At 38.2% G+C, this 15,362-nt stretch overlaps 1 protein-coding gene across 1 annotated transcript in view; it reads right to left on the bottom strand.

Moving 5' to 3' along the window:
- The window catches only part of LOC106880421 (integrator complex subunit 1), a 54,646-nt gene that overhangs the window by 19,607 nt on the left and 19,677 nt on the right, over positions 1-15,362 (bottom strand). Inside the window, exons 18-30 of the mRNA XM_014930336.3 lie at positions 14,693-14,768; positions 13,888-14,012; positions 12,538-12,667; positions 11,712-11,876; positions 10,016-10,165; positions 8,772-8,954; positions 7,436-7,540; positions 6,403-6,567; positions 4,753-4,864; positions 4,277-4,438; positions 3,718-3,972; positions 2,468-2,583; positions 496-561 (exon numbers count right to left, since the gene is read on the bottom strand). Of these exons, the coding sequence (XP_014785822.2) occupies positions 496-561; positions 2,468-2,583; positions 3,718-3,972; positions 4,277-4,438; positions 4,753-4,864; positions 6,403-6,567; positions 7,436-7,540; positions 8,772-8,954; positions 10,016-10,165; positions 11,712-11,876; positions 12,538-12,667; positions 13,888-14,012; positions 14,693-14,768 (1,810 nt within the window). The remainder of the gene's footprint in view (positions 1-495; positions 562-2,467; positions 2,584-3,717; positions 3,973-4,276; positions 4,439-4,752; positions 4,865-6,402; positions 6,568-7,435; positions 7,541-8,771; positions 8,955-10,015; positions 10,166-11,711; positions 11,877-12,537; positions 12,668-13,887; positions 14,013-14,692; positions 14,769-15,362) is intronic.

The following is a 15,362-nucleotide window of genomic DNA, read 5'->3' as shown; positions in this document are numbered from 1 at the left end:
GTACATTCTTTGTCCTATAACATTTGATACACAATGCTAAATCAATTTCGATAAGAAGCAGTTGTGTACCTGATGTGGAGACAGATTATCCCCATATTTGCTGGATTTTCTACTTCACAAACACATGTACAGAACCGTGACTATCCATATATTCCATATATTTATTTATTGCATACTGTTCAACGGAAGTTGCTATTGAATTCAGAGTTGTGTGGCATTTGTCATCTTGTCAAAATTGATTCTATTCATTTTGGAAAAGGATGAAGGGAATCATACATTTTTATTAATAAATGTTATTCTGAGCTGAAAATTCTGCTGAGAATGAGACATTGCCTGTCATCCTTTCAGGGTCAATAAAATAATTACCAGTCAGATACTGGGGTTGATGTAACCAACTTCCCTTCCCCTCAAAAACTACTAGCCCTGTGCCAAAATCTGAAACTGGTATCATTAAGTTCTCACCAGTTCTTGGAAATTTATAAAAACAAAGATTACCTTTAATATTTTTTGGTACTGTCCAGCAGCCAAAGAGTTACTGTTCACAGGACTTGAAAGGAATAGCTAAAAATAGAATGAAATGAAAGGTCATTTGTAAGAAGTGGGGTAAGTTACAGAAGAAGGTTATGTGGTAAGTGACACGGTGAAGTTGGGACAGAAGAAATGGCAAAAAAAAAAATGGAAATAAAGCGAAAACCAAAAAAAGGATGTTGAGAAGTAGAAAGGGAAAGAATGGCAATTGAGGTGTTGATGAGGCAAAAGTACAGCGAAATGTAAGGATATTAATCAATGAAGAATGGGTAAGAGGGAAATGAAAAGTTGAAAGATAGAAAGGATCCGAATTTAAAATGGTCATACACATTTCAGGGATAGAACGATCAATAGATAGATCCCTCAGCAATCTATCTTCTAGTCCTGAGTTCATCAGCTCTATATTATGTTCATTAAAAAGATACTTAACTCACAAATGACACTGTCAACCGAGATGTAAAGGGGTACCACAAACAAAGCACAACCTACCTCTCTAAACAGTAGCAACAGTGCTGTACAATTGGATAAGTGGTTCATTAGATTGCAGTGCTGCTAAGGTAAACTTCCATTGTGGATCTGGAGAAGCTACACCAGTATTCAGGTGTGGCACTTTGTGTTTTACAATTGTTTCGGTGCCAATCTGCCTTGCTTTTGGAACTAGATTGTGATTACCAGAGATTAAATGTGCAATGGTTGTAAAACAAACTTGTAGCAATACGTAATAAGAGTTGATGAAAAGAATATTATCCCAAGTCAGTTTATCATAATATATTTATTGCTATTTTAGAGAGAAAAATACAAAATGTGTCAGTCCAATAGAACAAAAAGAGAAAGACCAGCACGGTGCATTCCAGTAGGTTCATCTGGGTCTCACAATGCATGTGGGTGCACAGACCACCAAAATGTTAAACTTATATTATCAGTCATTCCCTTGACTATAACGAAATCATGTAATTGGTAGTATGTGATGTCTTCAATGAAAAGTGTGTTTCATAAATGTGACAATTGTCCAGATTTATCAGTTCTAAAAGATTCGAGGCAGTGGGGATTAAAGAAACACACCTTCCAAGTGTGTTTCAATGGCCATAAAATCTAACTGGTAACAGCAATAGAGCTGAAATTTTCAGAAACTACCCCTCTCGTGGATACTAACAAATTGTGTAAATTTAAAGAAAATCTAAGAACCTTTGTGATAGTTGAAATTCCCTGGAATGACCCTAATGGAATCAGTTAGAGAAAGCATTTTGTTTGCAGTCATGCTTCATCACTTATGACTCTATCAATTTCTATTGCCTTTACTTGTCAATATCATCAGCTGACTGACCACTAACACAATCCAGTCTGTCTGAGTGCTTGTCCAACTCTTTTCCACTACTTATTTGCTATTCTTTTTATAAGCTGTAATCAACGTACTCAAAGCATGACTGATTTTCAATCAACAATTTTGGATTTGTTTGAATTTTTACTGACATCAGTCAAAGAATATGAGATGTAGTTGTTGAGCATCGTTGCTTAGGTTTCTCTTGACACCAACACATTTGTAAGCTGCTTTGATCTGATTCCAAATATTACTACAAGACCCTTGGTCAGTTTGTTGCTGACATGAAAAAACTACAGGTTACATCTTTTCATATTAGGAAACCAAAAAGTTCCAAGTTTGAATCACAGCATAAATCTGGCTACAGAGACTGTTTTCAGTTGAACTCACAAAGTACATTGAGGCAATAACTACCCAGGTGGTTCAAATGTTTGTTAAAGTAATGGTGAACTCAAAAAGGAATATTAGAAAAGGAAGGAAGGCAGAGAAGAGAGAAAGGGTGAAAGCAAGAAGGAAAGGAAAGAAAAAGAAAGAGTGAAAAGGAAGAAAGAAAGAGAGAAAAGATAAAGAAAAGAAGAAAGGATTGAATAAAGGAGGTAAATAAGAGGTTTATATACTAACTTGTTGCAGATATGTTACCATATCTTTAATCTCGGTAGAAAGTGATACTTGACCAGTTTTTGGTGGAGGAGTCCACTCTGATGACTTAGACTCTTCATAGTCCATTGCAAAATCATCTGATCAATGAAAATAAAAACAACAACAACAGTTCACCAGATAATAAAATTAACAAAACAATTACCAGGCAATAAATGACACAAACACAGACGTCCATGCAAAGCACATATTCTTACATTTATTGATCCTGAAAGGATGATAGTCAAAGTGCCCTCACCTTGTGACGATATATGTGTCTCCATGTATATCTATTCAATGCCAGTGAACAGTTGGAAAGAAATCAGCTGACTAAATTTCCCCCACCATCAAGTACTTGATTGATACTTTATTTTATTGGCCGGGGAGGGGAGGGGGATGAAAACAAAATTGATCCTGGTGAAATTTAAACTCAGAATGTAAAGACTAAGAAGAAATACTACAATACATTTTATCTGATGCTTTAATGACTCCATCATTACGATGATGATGATGAGTCCCCTTGTGCCCAGTTTTCCTCTCAGCACACATGAACTCTGCTGTCTATTCACACTAACACTGCACATCCAGTGGAGCATGCTCACTTCATTTCTAGTTTTTGCAGGTCTTCTGCATTCACTCACACATGCAGGTTTGTCACTGCATGTCACTGCATTGGTACTAAGCAGGTAATGCTTCAATGTGGGGAGTCACAGAATGAAGGACTTTACTTGGAAGTAAGGGTTGGCATCAAGAAGGGCACCAAGCCATAGAAAACTGCCTCAAGAAGCCCCATCCGACCCATGGGGGGAGCAGATGAAAAAAATGGACGGGGTGATGATGATTCATTGCTGTTTCTCTGAATTTCTCCCTTGTATACATTCGTTCAAGTAACAGAAATAAATGAATGCACAAAAGTGGGGAAACTCAGAGTAGTGAAGGAGTGACACACCAGTTTGTGCAGCTAAATATATACACATATAGTGTGTGAGTGGGTGTTTTGTTTACAAATGGTAGGAAAACATATTCAATACATGTTTATAGAGTTTCCTTATGACGGAGTACAGTCAACATTAATTTTGTAATAAATTTTACTTCTTTATTTAAAGCTGAGGTGTCTCACTGTCATTATTTGGAGTTTCCCATTTCTAGTTTATGGAGTCACTGTGGAAAACAGGAGAGAGGAGGAGGGGGAGAGGGGGGGAGAGAGAGAGAGAGAGGTACATGAATTGACTGACCTTCTTCATTAGTTGTGGAAGGACTGTTTTCTTTGAGCATCTTGAGAAATATATGACCTCCCTCAGCACCACGAGTGTGTTGGATATCAATGAGCTGCGCTAGGTAACACTTGTCAACACCGGCCTGATCAAGGACCAAGCAATCCATCTTGACAGCGTGGTCAAGATACTTGAGCAGTTTTGTCATGCTGGACACAGGAATACCAAATGATTGCACAAACAAGAAGAGCTGAGCAGGGTCAAGGTCTTGAAGCGCTGCAGACACAGAGAAAAAGAGGATGGTAAATGTTGATGTTTACACACAGAGACACACATGAAGGAGAAAAGAAAGAGGAGATACAAAAGAGAGTAGGAGACAAAAGGAAAAGGGAGAGAAGCGATAAGAGAGTAGGAAGAAAAGACAAGAAAAGAAAGGAGGAAACACAAACAAAAAAAAAGGAGGATGAAAACTAAAAAGAAAGAAACAAAGGCAGAAATAGGAAAAAAATAATAGAGAAGAGGAGGAGATGGCATGAGAGATGACCATTAAGAACATCAAAGTGAAGATGAAGCAACTGACCAGCATCAATAAGTCTCTCGATGCTGGACCTAATCATACGTAGTTTCAACCAGTCTGGGAGTAAAAGAGCCTCTTCTGAAGTGTCAAGGAGGAAGGCATTAGGTGGGCTACCTTCTTCAGGGAACCAAATCTTGAGTAATTCTTCGTAATATGTTTCTCCATCTGATAACAAAATGGCAACAGATTAGCTTAATCTTATATTTATACAAACACACACACACACAACTAGATATTTTGTGCTGAATTATTGGCTGAAAATACAGGCTTGTCTGACCATTATATTATCAAAGGATTGAAACTAATAGTAAATTACATTAAATTTACATATAGGCATAGCTTTCTGGTAAGATGATTGCTTCCCAACCGAACTCAAGACCATGTGGTAACAAAAACAGAACCCTGCCTCTACACAGCCAAGCCTTATTGAGATGAAAACAGTAAATAGGAAGTGAAAAAAGAAAGAGGGAGGGCCATACCTTTAGGTGGCCCATATGTCAGCAAAATTATCATGGCATGTACCACCAGCACAAGCATTGTTGCCGAGTCCCCAGACTCCCACTGAAGTATGATTTGATCCTGAGTGTTAGACTGTTGGAGGAAGCAAACAAACATTCAATTAGTTACAGAAACATGCATTGAGGTTATGATGAAACGAAAGAAGGAAGGAAGGAGGGGGGGATGTCTCCTCCCCTTCATACAAGGAATACTTTGGCTCATAATGCTGCAGGATCAGGGCTGACCTGGGGCTAATATTACCAGAAAGAAAGAAATTTGTACGTATGTAGATGATTAAAGCAATACAATTACTACTTATTGTCTTCAGACAAACGAACGGCATAATTAACAACCAGGATTTGAATGCAGATCATAAACATGCGACTAGACACCACAAAGTACACTGTCCCCTTCATTCCCCAAGATATTTTTTTAATAATTTTTTAATTGTTACTGACTATTTTAATGTAGCCATGTTGGAGCATAGCATTAAAAATATTTCAGTCAATTATATCAACCACAGTAATTTGCCTGGTACTTATTTCATTAACCCTTTAAGCATTTCGATAACTCCCTTACATGTAATGCTCATCCATTCAAATAGCTTTCAGATTTCAAGGATGTGATTGCTTACTTTTATAATGACATTGCTGGGTAGTTGCAAGAGGTCTGATTTAGTTAGTCTGAACACAAAACAGGTAAAATATTTGGGCCTAATATGGCCAGTTTGAATGCTAAAGGGTTAATCTCCGAAGCTACAAATATAAAATAACTGTTAGGAGGTAATTATATTCTTGCATATTTCTGCCTCCATGAGGCCCAATGCTCAAATGGTAAATCTTATGTGCCAGCAGCACAGGTGCCAGTCAGACGGCACTGGTATCAGCCACGACTATGATTTCACTTGGCTCAACAGGTCTTCAAAAGCACAGCATATCGCTCAACATCTGAAGGGGTGTTTTTAATGGACCAGTTACTCAACACTGGCATTGGCCACGACTACAATCTCCCTTGGCTTGACGGGTCTTCTCAAGCACTATATATATATGTGTATATATTTACAATTTCCCATTATCTTCCCCCACCAATCCCCTCCTTTCAGTGCCTTCTCTCTCCTGTGTTGTTCTCCCTCGTTAGCACCTCACCCTCATCACATACCTACCACAACCCCGGCCTCTCTCCTGTATTCCATTCCATCATTTGTCTTGGTCACCTTTATCCACCCCCACCCCACCTTGTTCAAACCTCTGCATCACCCTGCTTATTCTCACCACTCCCAATGTTCCTTAAGGACATGTCTCCACATCTCCACCACCATCATCTCTCACTATTGCTCCCTTTACCTTACTCTGTAAACCATCTTTTCTTTTTCAATTGGAGTATTCATGCATCTACTCTACAACAGGACACCTATCCTTGTTCCTCCATACCTCTAATCTCTCATCAACTCACACAAAGTATATGTGTGCGTGTGTTATATGAGAAGCTTCTGCACAGTTTCCAACTACCAGAATGATGATGATAATAATGGTGGAAATGATAATAACTGAAGAGCTGATGATGGTGAATAAAACAACGATAATAAAGAAGAGAATGACGAAGAAAACAAGATGTCTGTTGTGTGTTCTCACCCAATCGTAAGCATCTTTATCTGGTTCTTTTGCTCTGCGAATATATTTGGTATAAAGAGAGAGAACTGCAGTTAACGTTCGGTTTGCCAGTTCTGGTCTGTCGCTTTCAGGAGGCACCACATGACTCATCACAGTTGTGCGTTCAACAATCAGCTGTGCAACTTCCTACAGGTACAAAAATGCAGAGTTAAACACACCAATATCTCCGAAGCAACTTTCTGCTGCAACGTTACCTGCAATTTTTTCATACATGTATTAAAATAAACTAACAAAAATAGAAATAAACTAACTGAAATCTTTTTGTGATCAAATGAATAAGGAATCATTAAGGAATCAGATTTACTGATTTTTGGAAATGTTAACCAATTTGAAAGTTGTGACATCCATACTATTTTTTCACAGGAATCATGAGGTGTGTTTGTATAACAGAAATAGATACAGCCGAAAATTTAATCAGGTTTCATCAATCATTTTCCACACTTTTTATTTTAATTTAAAAATTTTTTTTATTTATTTATTTTTTAAAATTTTTTTTTTTGTTATTGTAGAAACACTTCTTAACAAATAAATGACTAAATTCAGTTGCTGAAACATCAACCACATCAAATGCACTAATCTGGATTGAGGAGACCTGAAAAAAAACCCCAAAAACAATAGAGAATAAACATTCTACCTCTATGTGTAGATGATTAAAAATTATTTATAACTTTGACCCTTTTGTGTTCCAATATTTCTGTTGGAATATTCTGCTTTTGTTTCAATTCATTTTTAAAATACAGAAAAATATAGTAAAATAACTGTCTTCATCAAGATGATGTTAGGAACATAATTTCATAAAATTTTGATAGAAGGTTTTAATTAAGATAAATTTAAAATGAAAAGTTTGCATCAGAGGATCATGATGGGTTTCAGAGAGAGAGAGAGAGAGGGAGAGAGAGACAAAGAGAGAGAGAGAGAGAGAGAGAGAGAGAGAGAGAGAGAGAGAGAGAGAGAGAGAGATATGGGGGGAGGGGAAAGAAGAGCAATTACTTACAAATGCCAGGTCATCTAAATTCTGTAAACTGACATCTTTAACATGACGGTCTAAGAAGATGACATACGCACTGACCAGAGTTGGATCAGTTTCAACACGACAGGCCTGGAAATACAGAATTAGCATAGGTCAACAAGTTCAAAACAAGGATTGATGGTAGAGTGGTCAAGTGATGGTAAGTTAAAAATGCAGGGACATATTGATTGTAAAAATGTGACAGGTAGCTTCAATATTGATACTTCACAGATAAAACTGAATTGACAGAGTTGGTAGAGCATCAGATGGAATGTTTTGTGCTATTTATTCCAGCTCTCTGAGGTTTGAGTTCAAATCATAGTGAGGTAAATTTTGCTTTGACTCTTGTGGTGTTGATAAAGTGTAGGTGCCACTTAAAAGCACCCAGTCTACACTGTAAAATGGTTGGCGCTTGGAAGGGCATCCAGCTGTAAAAACCTTGCCAAAACTGACCTCGCTTGTGCTTGTGCCATGTAAAAAGCACTAAGTCCATTCTACTGAGTGGTCGGTGTTAGGAAGGGCATCCAGCTGCAGTTGTCTTACCAGAAATATAGTATCAAGGGTGCTTTTCCCTGATACAAACCCAAACTGCATCTTGCCTAAACTAACTCTCTCCCTGATTAGTTGGGCTATGGCCCTCTCCATGACTTTCATCACCTGATCCAAAAATTTGATACCTCTACAATTATTCCTATCTAATGTGTCACCTTTACCTTTGTAGCAGTTGACTATGGTACAGCTACACTTGTCATTGGGTATGATTCCTTCATGTATCACCTGGTTGACTATACGGGTGACTAGACTATAGCCTACACCGCCAGATATTTTAAGCATCTCTACAGTGATTCCTGAGGGGCTGGGAGCTTCCCATGTATATATATATATATATATATATACATACACACATATATATATTTGTGTGTCTGTCTGTCTGTCTCCCCGCTATTGCTTGACAACCGATTCTGGTGTGTTTATGTCCCCGTAACTTAATGGTCTGGCAAAACAGACTGATAGAATAAGTATTAGGCTTACAAAGAATAAGTCTTGGGGGCGGTTTCATCAACTAAAACCCTTTAAGGCAGTGCTCCAGCAAAGCCGTAGTCAAATGACTGAAACAAGAAAAGAATATGGTAACCTACCTGTACATGGCCAAAATCAACTTCGTGGCCTCGTGCTGGACTGAGAAACGATGGACAATGGTAAATGAGACCTACAAACTGATTGAACAAGATTGGACCAGTCCAATGCAGTGGACCAAGCAAGTGGAAAGAAAAGTATGTGGGGCTCAACAAAATGAGATGCACCCTAAAAGGAAACTTACCTTTCGAATTGCATAGCAGGCCTGGGTTCGGAGAGAATCAAACAAAGGCAAACTAGGGAGATAGAGAAGTAACCACTTATGTTGTGGAATCAACTTCAGAAACTGTTCCTCTTGTTCATCCACTTTGATGGGTTCAATCTCAGATGGAGGAATGTGAGACATCGACACAACAAGTGACAGACCCTGTTAATGAATCAGATAATGAGTCAAATAAATAAGCAAACAAACAAACAAAAAAAATTCCAAGTAACAAACTAGAGAAATAAAAATTTTCAGTTTTTTTATATTTAATCATGATCAATCATCCTCATTTAGTTTCTGCTTTCCTTGCAGGCATGGGTTGGATTGTTTAACTGAAACTGGTAAGCCAAAGAAGCTGCACCAGGTTCCAATTTGATCTGACATGGTTTCTATGGCAGGTACTCTTCCTAACACCAGCCACTCCAAGAGTGTAATGGGTGCTTTTTATATACCACTAGCATGGGTGCCAGTTACATGATACCGGCATCAGCCACACCTATGATTTCACTTTGCTTGACAAGTCTTCTCAAGCATGGTATATTGCTAACGGTCTCGGTCACTTAGCATTGGCTCCGTGAGGCCCAATGTCCAAAGGGTGCTTTTCACATGACACTGGTATGGATGCCTGTCATGTGACACCAGCATCAGTCAAGATCATGCTTTCACTCGGCTTGACGGATCTTCTCAAGCACAGTATGCCACCAAAGGTCTTGGTCACTTGTCATTGCCTCCATGAGGCCCAACGTTTGAAGATCATGCTAGAATGAAGGTGGTCTTTCCAGGATATTATCAGTCAATGGTCTGAAGCTCATAGCTTTCATTACAACCGTAGGATAGCTAAGTTTGCTTGTTGATGGACATATATATTTGTGTGTATGTATGGCTGAGAGGCTTGCTTCCTAAGCATCTGGTATTGGGTTCAATTCCAAGGCATGGAACCATGGACAAGTGTTTTCTATTTGACAACAGCTATATGAGTGGATTAGATAACCAGAAAATGAAAGCTTATCAGGCTATAGGATGCAATGTTGTTTGTTTCCAATCTTTTGTGAAAAAACAATGTAAGGCCATCAAGGCTGTAGAAATACCTGCTTCAACAAATTCCATCTGGCCCATGGAAGCATAGAAAATTGGATGTTAAAATGGTGAATTTGAATGAAGGTTTTCTGTTTAAACTTACCTGACTTAACAATATCATTATTGCTTTGAGAAGCAACACCTACCTTGATAGCCAGACTTCGACTTGAAGCTTGACTGGAAGATAGTCTCTTGAAAAAATAGTCCATAACTTCAAAAGTGGTGGTGCTATCACTTGATGGACTGTGCACCAGCATTTGGAGTTTGGCCAGTAGCTGTTCTTGTTTCTTCATTTTCTGAAAAACAGAAAGTATACGGACATTAGCAAAGCATCCTGGCATTGCCCGGGTGTTATGACCTACAACCACATTGTATTATTTGTTCCTTTCTTATAGGCAGAATCAGCACAGCTACTATATAGTGAACTGGATTACTGGTGGAATGAATATTTTATATTTGTTTAAAAGTGAAGGGGGAGGGGTACAATTTGAATGGGTTTTCATGAAAGTGCTTTCAGTTCTTAAGAAGGATCACAAAATTATGTAGCTTGCACCCCTTTTCCAGGTAGAGATGATAATGGTGAACCAGCGGGTTATGAATGAAGTAGCTCATTCTCTGCAGATTAATCATGGTTCTGCCTATCAAATTATCCATGATGAGACTGTGCAAGATGGGTGCTAAGACGGCTTCCTGCAAAGCACAAGCACAAACATCTTGAAGTCTGCCAATGTTTACTCGATTGCTACAAGAATGAGGGCGAGGAAACTTTGAGCAGAATAGTCAGAGGGGATGAAATGTGGGTCCATCATTATGAGGCAGAATCCAAAAGACAGAGTATGGAGTGGAAACATCCTGGCTCGCCAGTGACAAAGAAATTCAAGATTCAGTCTTCCATGGGAAAGGTGTTGCTAACCCTTTTTTGGGACTCAAAAGGGCCTATACTGGAAGACTACCTGGAAAAGGGGTCTACGATCAACAGTGCAAGATACAGTGCTTTGCTGGCCAACAAACTGAAGCCAACAATTTGCACCAAATGCCGAAGCCTATTGTTGGAGAAAGTTCTATGTTGTATGACGATGCATGCCCACACATGCCCAGACCATTGAAACCATTAACTAATTGGGTTGTGAGGTGCTGGAACACCGTGCCTACAGCCTAGATCTTGCTCGCTTCTGACTATCATATCTTTGGACTACTCAAAGATGATTTACGAGGTTGTTGGTTTCCTATGGATGAAGATGCAAAGGAAGCGATGCATAAATGATTGCACAATCAACCAAAAACCTTCTTCTTGGAGGGAATACACAAGCTTGTGGACCGCTGGACCAAGCGCATCGAAGGAGACTATATAGAAAAATGATGTACTTGTTTATCCTCTGCTTTTGTGGAAATACATTGAAAAAACAAGAGTACGCATAATTTTTGACTCTCTCTCATGTATATATATGTATGTGCATATATATATATATATATATATATATATATATATATATATATATATATATATATATACATATACATATATATTTACAGTTGTGGCCAAAAGTTTGGAACATAGACCTGTAAGTTAGAATTTTTATATTAAATGCCCAAATATATACATTGTATATGTTTGAATTGAATTGTACTTGGGTATAACAATTTTAATTTTTTTTAAATGTTCCAAACTTTTGGCCACAACTGTATATATGATAAACTTCCTACAGTTTCCATCTACCAAATCCACTTGGCCAAGGTGCCACTAAACCATGAATCTGTGAAGCAAACTCCTTAATCATACAACCATACTTGCACCTATATAAACAGAATAAAAGTATATTCTTATAAACACTAAATACTGACCCGCTTTTTCTGTTTCTCAGCTTCGAAATCTGCATCGTCATCTTCTGTAGAGTCTTGTGGATCGTGAAGCAGAAACTCACACAAACATTGCACTGGGAGAACATCCAGTGATCCTTCATTGGATTCTACCAACTCAGCCAGCCATGGCATAGATTGTGTAGTACCCTGCATCAGAATTTGTTAAGCAGTTATTAAAGAACATTAAAAAATATAGTATGTCTACTTCAGCATGGTTTCTACAGTTGGATGCCCTTCCTAATGCCAACTACTTTACCAAATGCTGTTTAGGATGCTGCTTTTGTGACAATGACACATGGGGTTGCCCAGTAACTAATCGTCCTCCAAACAAAGAAAAAGACCCCTTGACTGAGTGAGGTTGTAGTAGAGAGGGAAGTGGCTCAACACCAGGTGTTGAGAGGCTAACGTGTAATAGAGGGGACAGGTACAGGAGGGATACGTGTGTGGTTTAGAAGTAGCTGGAAAGTAGACAATGGTGGTGATAAGATGTTATGCATACTCTCAGGATACAAGAAGGTTAGTACAAGAGAGAATGTGGTCAGAGAATCGAAAAGTGGGGGAATAAGAGTTCATTAGAATTAGTGTAGAATGGCAAATGGTTGGAGATGGGGTACAGGTGAACGTAATGAATGAAACAAGGGTGGAGGTGTGGTCAATAGTCCAATATAAAAAAAAACAAAAACCCAGTTCCCAGTCTATATATAGAATATTTAAAATTATACCGCTGTCAAAACAATTTAAAATTTAAAAGACACATGGAAACATAATGTAGAAGTCAAAATAAAAACACTGTTCTGATATTATTTACCTGACGTTGAATTATGTCGAGCAGGAAGTCTGGGTTACGACTTCGGCACAACCGCTGACCAATTTTCAGATTCTGGTTCAAAGTCACGAGCTGCTCAATGACAGTAGAAGGAGGTTTACGTAAAGATCCTCTGTAAAGAACAACAGTGGGAATGGGATGATAACGTTACTATAGCTGTCATATACATGTGATGCTGCATATATACTTTCGTAAGTACATAAGCACACACACACACACACACACACACACACACAAAAAGGTGGGTGTGAGGAACACGTAGCTTTCAGGAGAGAGGGGGTAGGTGGCTTTTCTGCTGTCCCTCACAAAGAAACACTCACACACAGACACACATATATATACATACACATGTCTACTGTACACTATTTTAAACTTGTGATTACCTGTATGTACATTTGTAAATTTGTGTGTGTGTGTGTCACATCCTGTAACTGTCTGTCTCTCTACTTTTGTGGCTTAATTACACCTGACTCATACTAAAATTTATATATTGACATAGGATTGGGGATAGGAATGAGAGCAGAACTAAAACAGGAACTGAACAGGGAATGGAATAAGACATGAAACAGTGCAATGGAAATGGGAACTGGAAATGACCCCTGCTTTTCCAGGTATTACCAGGTAATTCAGTTAGTTACATATATTGTTTAAATGCACATTGTGTATCCTTCACTGATGTATATCAGCAAAGGATGTAAACATTAGCAAGAAAGCCCAAAAGAGAAAGAGAAATGCTTTCTGAATGAAGTCACTTGTGATATTTGTCTCACATGTAATACAGCCCTTCTCTTGTTATTTATCATCATCATCATCGTTTAATGTCCGTCTTCCATGCTGGCACAGGTGGGACAGCATGACAGGAACCAGCCAGTCAAGCAGAAGACTACATCAGGCTTCTGTGACTGTTTTGACATGGTTTTTACAGCTAGATGCCCTTCTTAACACCAACCACCCGACAGAGTGGACTGAGTGCTTTTTATGTGGCATGAGCACCGGCAAGGTCAGTTTTGGCCTGGTTTTTACAGCTGGAAGGGCCTTCCAAATGCCACCCACTTCACAGAAATACAAATGAACTAGTGGTTGGCACACTGAAAACCTATAATCAATGGCATTACTGTTCATCGATTGGGATATAAAAGTATTTAAAATTAAGTAACATATCGATAAAAGAATGAATCCAATGATGGGACGAATCAAAAATGGAAGGAAGGAAGAAAGAGGATAATTAAGAAGGGAACGAACACTTGAAGGAATCAATAGACACGAATAAATAAATGAAACAAAGAAAAGTACAAAAGAACAGAGGAATAAAAATTGAAATGTGGAACTTACGAGACATCCATAGTGGTGAGCTGAGATAGCAGCAAACTGTTTGACTCTGTGATAGTAATTTTACTGGTAGCAGCAGCTAAATGAGACTCAAATTCAAGTATCTCATGTTTCTCTTTTTCATAGAGCTGTAACAACATTATAACACATGTTAGAATACACTTATGTAATTGGCAGTGAGTCCCCTATCTCTCTCTCTCTCTATTTCTGTTCACTAATCCTTCAAAAAAAGATAACTTGGATCTTATTAGATTTATCTTCCTTGGTTACTGTATTAGTATTGCTAACATAATTACTGCGAATATACACATGAAAAATTTGTTTTAATTTTATTTTAATTTAGCAAGGATCATCCGATGCTGGGCTACACTGAGGAAATGACAAGAGACTGGAAGATGTGACGATTTGCTGTATTTGATAAGACACATCAAGCTAAGTAAAATGACTGTCTTCCAAACATACAGGCTTATCCTTTGCAGGTACCAGTGCCACTGCAGTGTAAATGCACCTGTGATGAAGACATGTAAAAAGCACCCAGCGCATTATTAAGTGGTTGGCGTTAGGAAGGGCATCCAGCTATAAAAACTATTCCACAACAGACTGTTGGAGTCCAGATAGCTCCCTGCTAGCCAGCTGTTAGTTTAATATCACCAACTAGTTTTCAGTCGCTTTTAGAATTTAGGTGTCCATGCTGTTGTAAATACACGATCCTGGTTTCCAACTTGTGGATAACTACCTAGTTTCCTCTCACCAAAAAACCCCCAACAATGATGGAGTTTTTTGATGATAAATCAAAGATTAAACAAACCTGCTTTTCATGGTTTTTGATCTCTTCAATATGTTTCTCTTCAGTGGCTGTTGTTGGAGGTGGAAATTTGTAATTGCTGGAAATGAGTTAACAAAAGGGGAAATATTCAAGACAATATTTAACTGTACAAATTGTAATTATTCAATGGCACTGAATAGATATACATGGAGACAGTATCTGGTCCTTAAGTTCCTCTTCACTGCTATAAAGAACCAAATTGCTCTCAACAGTGGCAAAAAAAAAAAAAAACCCACTGGAGAAACCAGCCAAAGATTTCATTACCTTCATGCGTTCAGGATAGCAGATCTGTTTGAAGAAGAAACTTTCTGAGTGATGAAAAACAGAAAGGCTATTGGGAGATGGCTGCAGATTTACCAGGGTGCCAAGGGCTTTTTCCCATTCCAGTTACAAAGACACTGGATATTATCATATGGTGTGAAAGAAAGTAGTAAATCTAGTTGAGTTAATGATTCCTCTTGAAGGTAACATGGACACCACACAGACTTGAAAGTTCAACCGTTATAAAAACCTCCTTACTAATTTTATTATAAAATCGAGAAATAGATGAGCTATATCTATGAATAGTAAGAGCTAGCAAGAAGAGGTATGAGAATATATCAACTATATAGTAAGAGAATCTGATCATATGAATAGTAAAGCCATGGTTAAT

This window comes from Octopus bimaculoides, chromosome 22 (genome assembly GCF_046866305.1).
Source record: "Octopus bimaculoides isolate indiv1 chromosome 22, ASM4686630v1, whole genome shotgun sequence".
NCBI classification, from domain to species: Eukaryota; Metazoa; Mollusca; class Cephalopoda; order Octopoda; family Octopodidae; genus Octopus; species Octopus bimaculoides.
The sequence above is the reverse complement of the archived record's forward strand: the minus strand, read 5'-3'. Positions and strand labels throughout refer to the sequence as shown.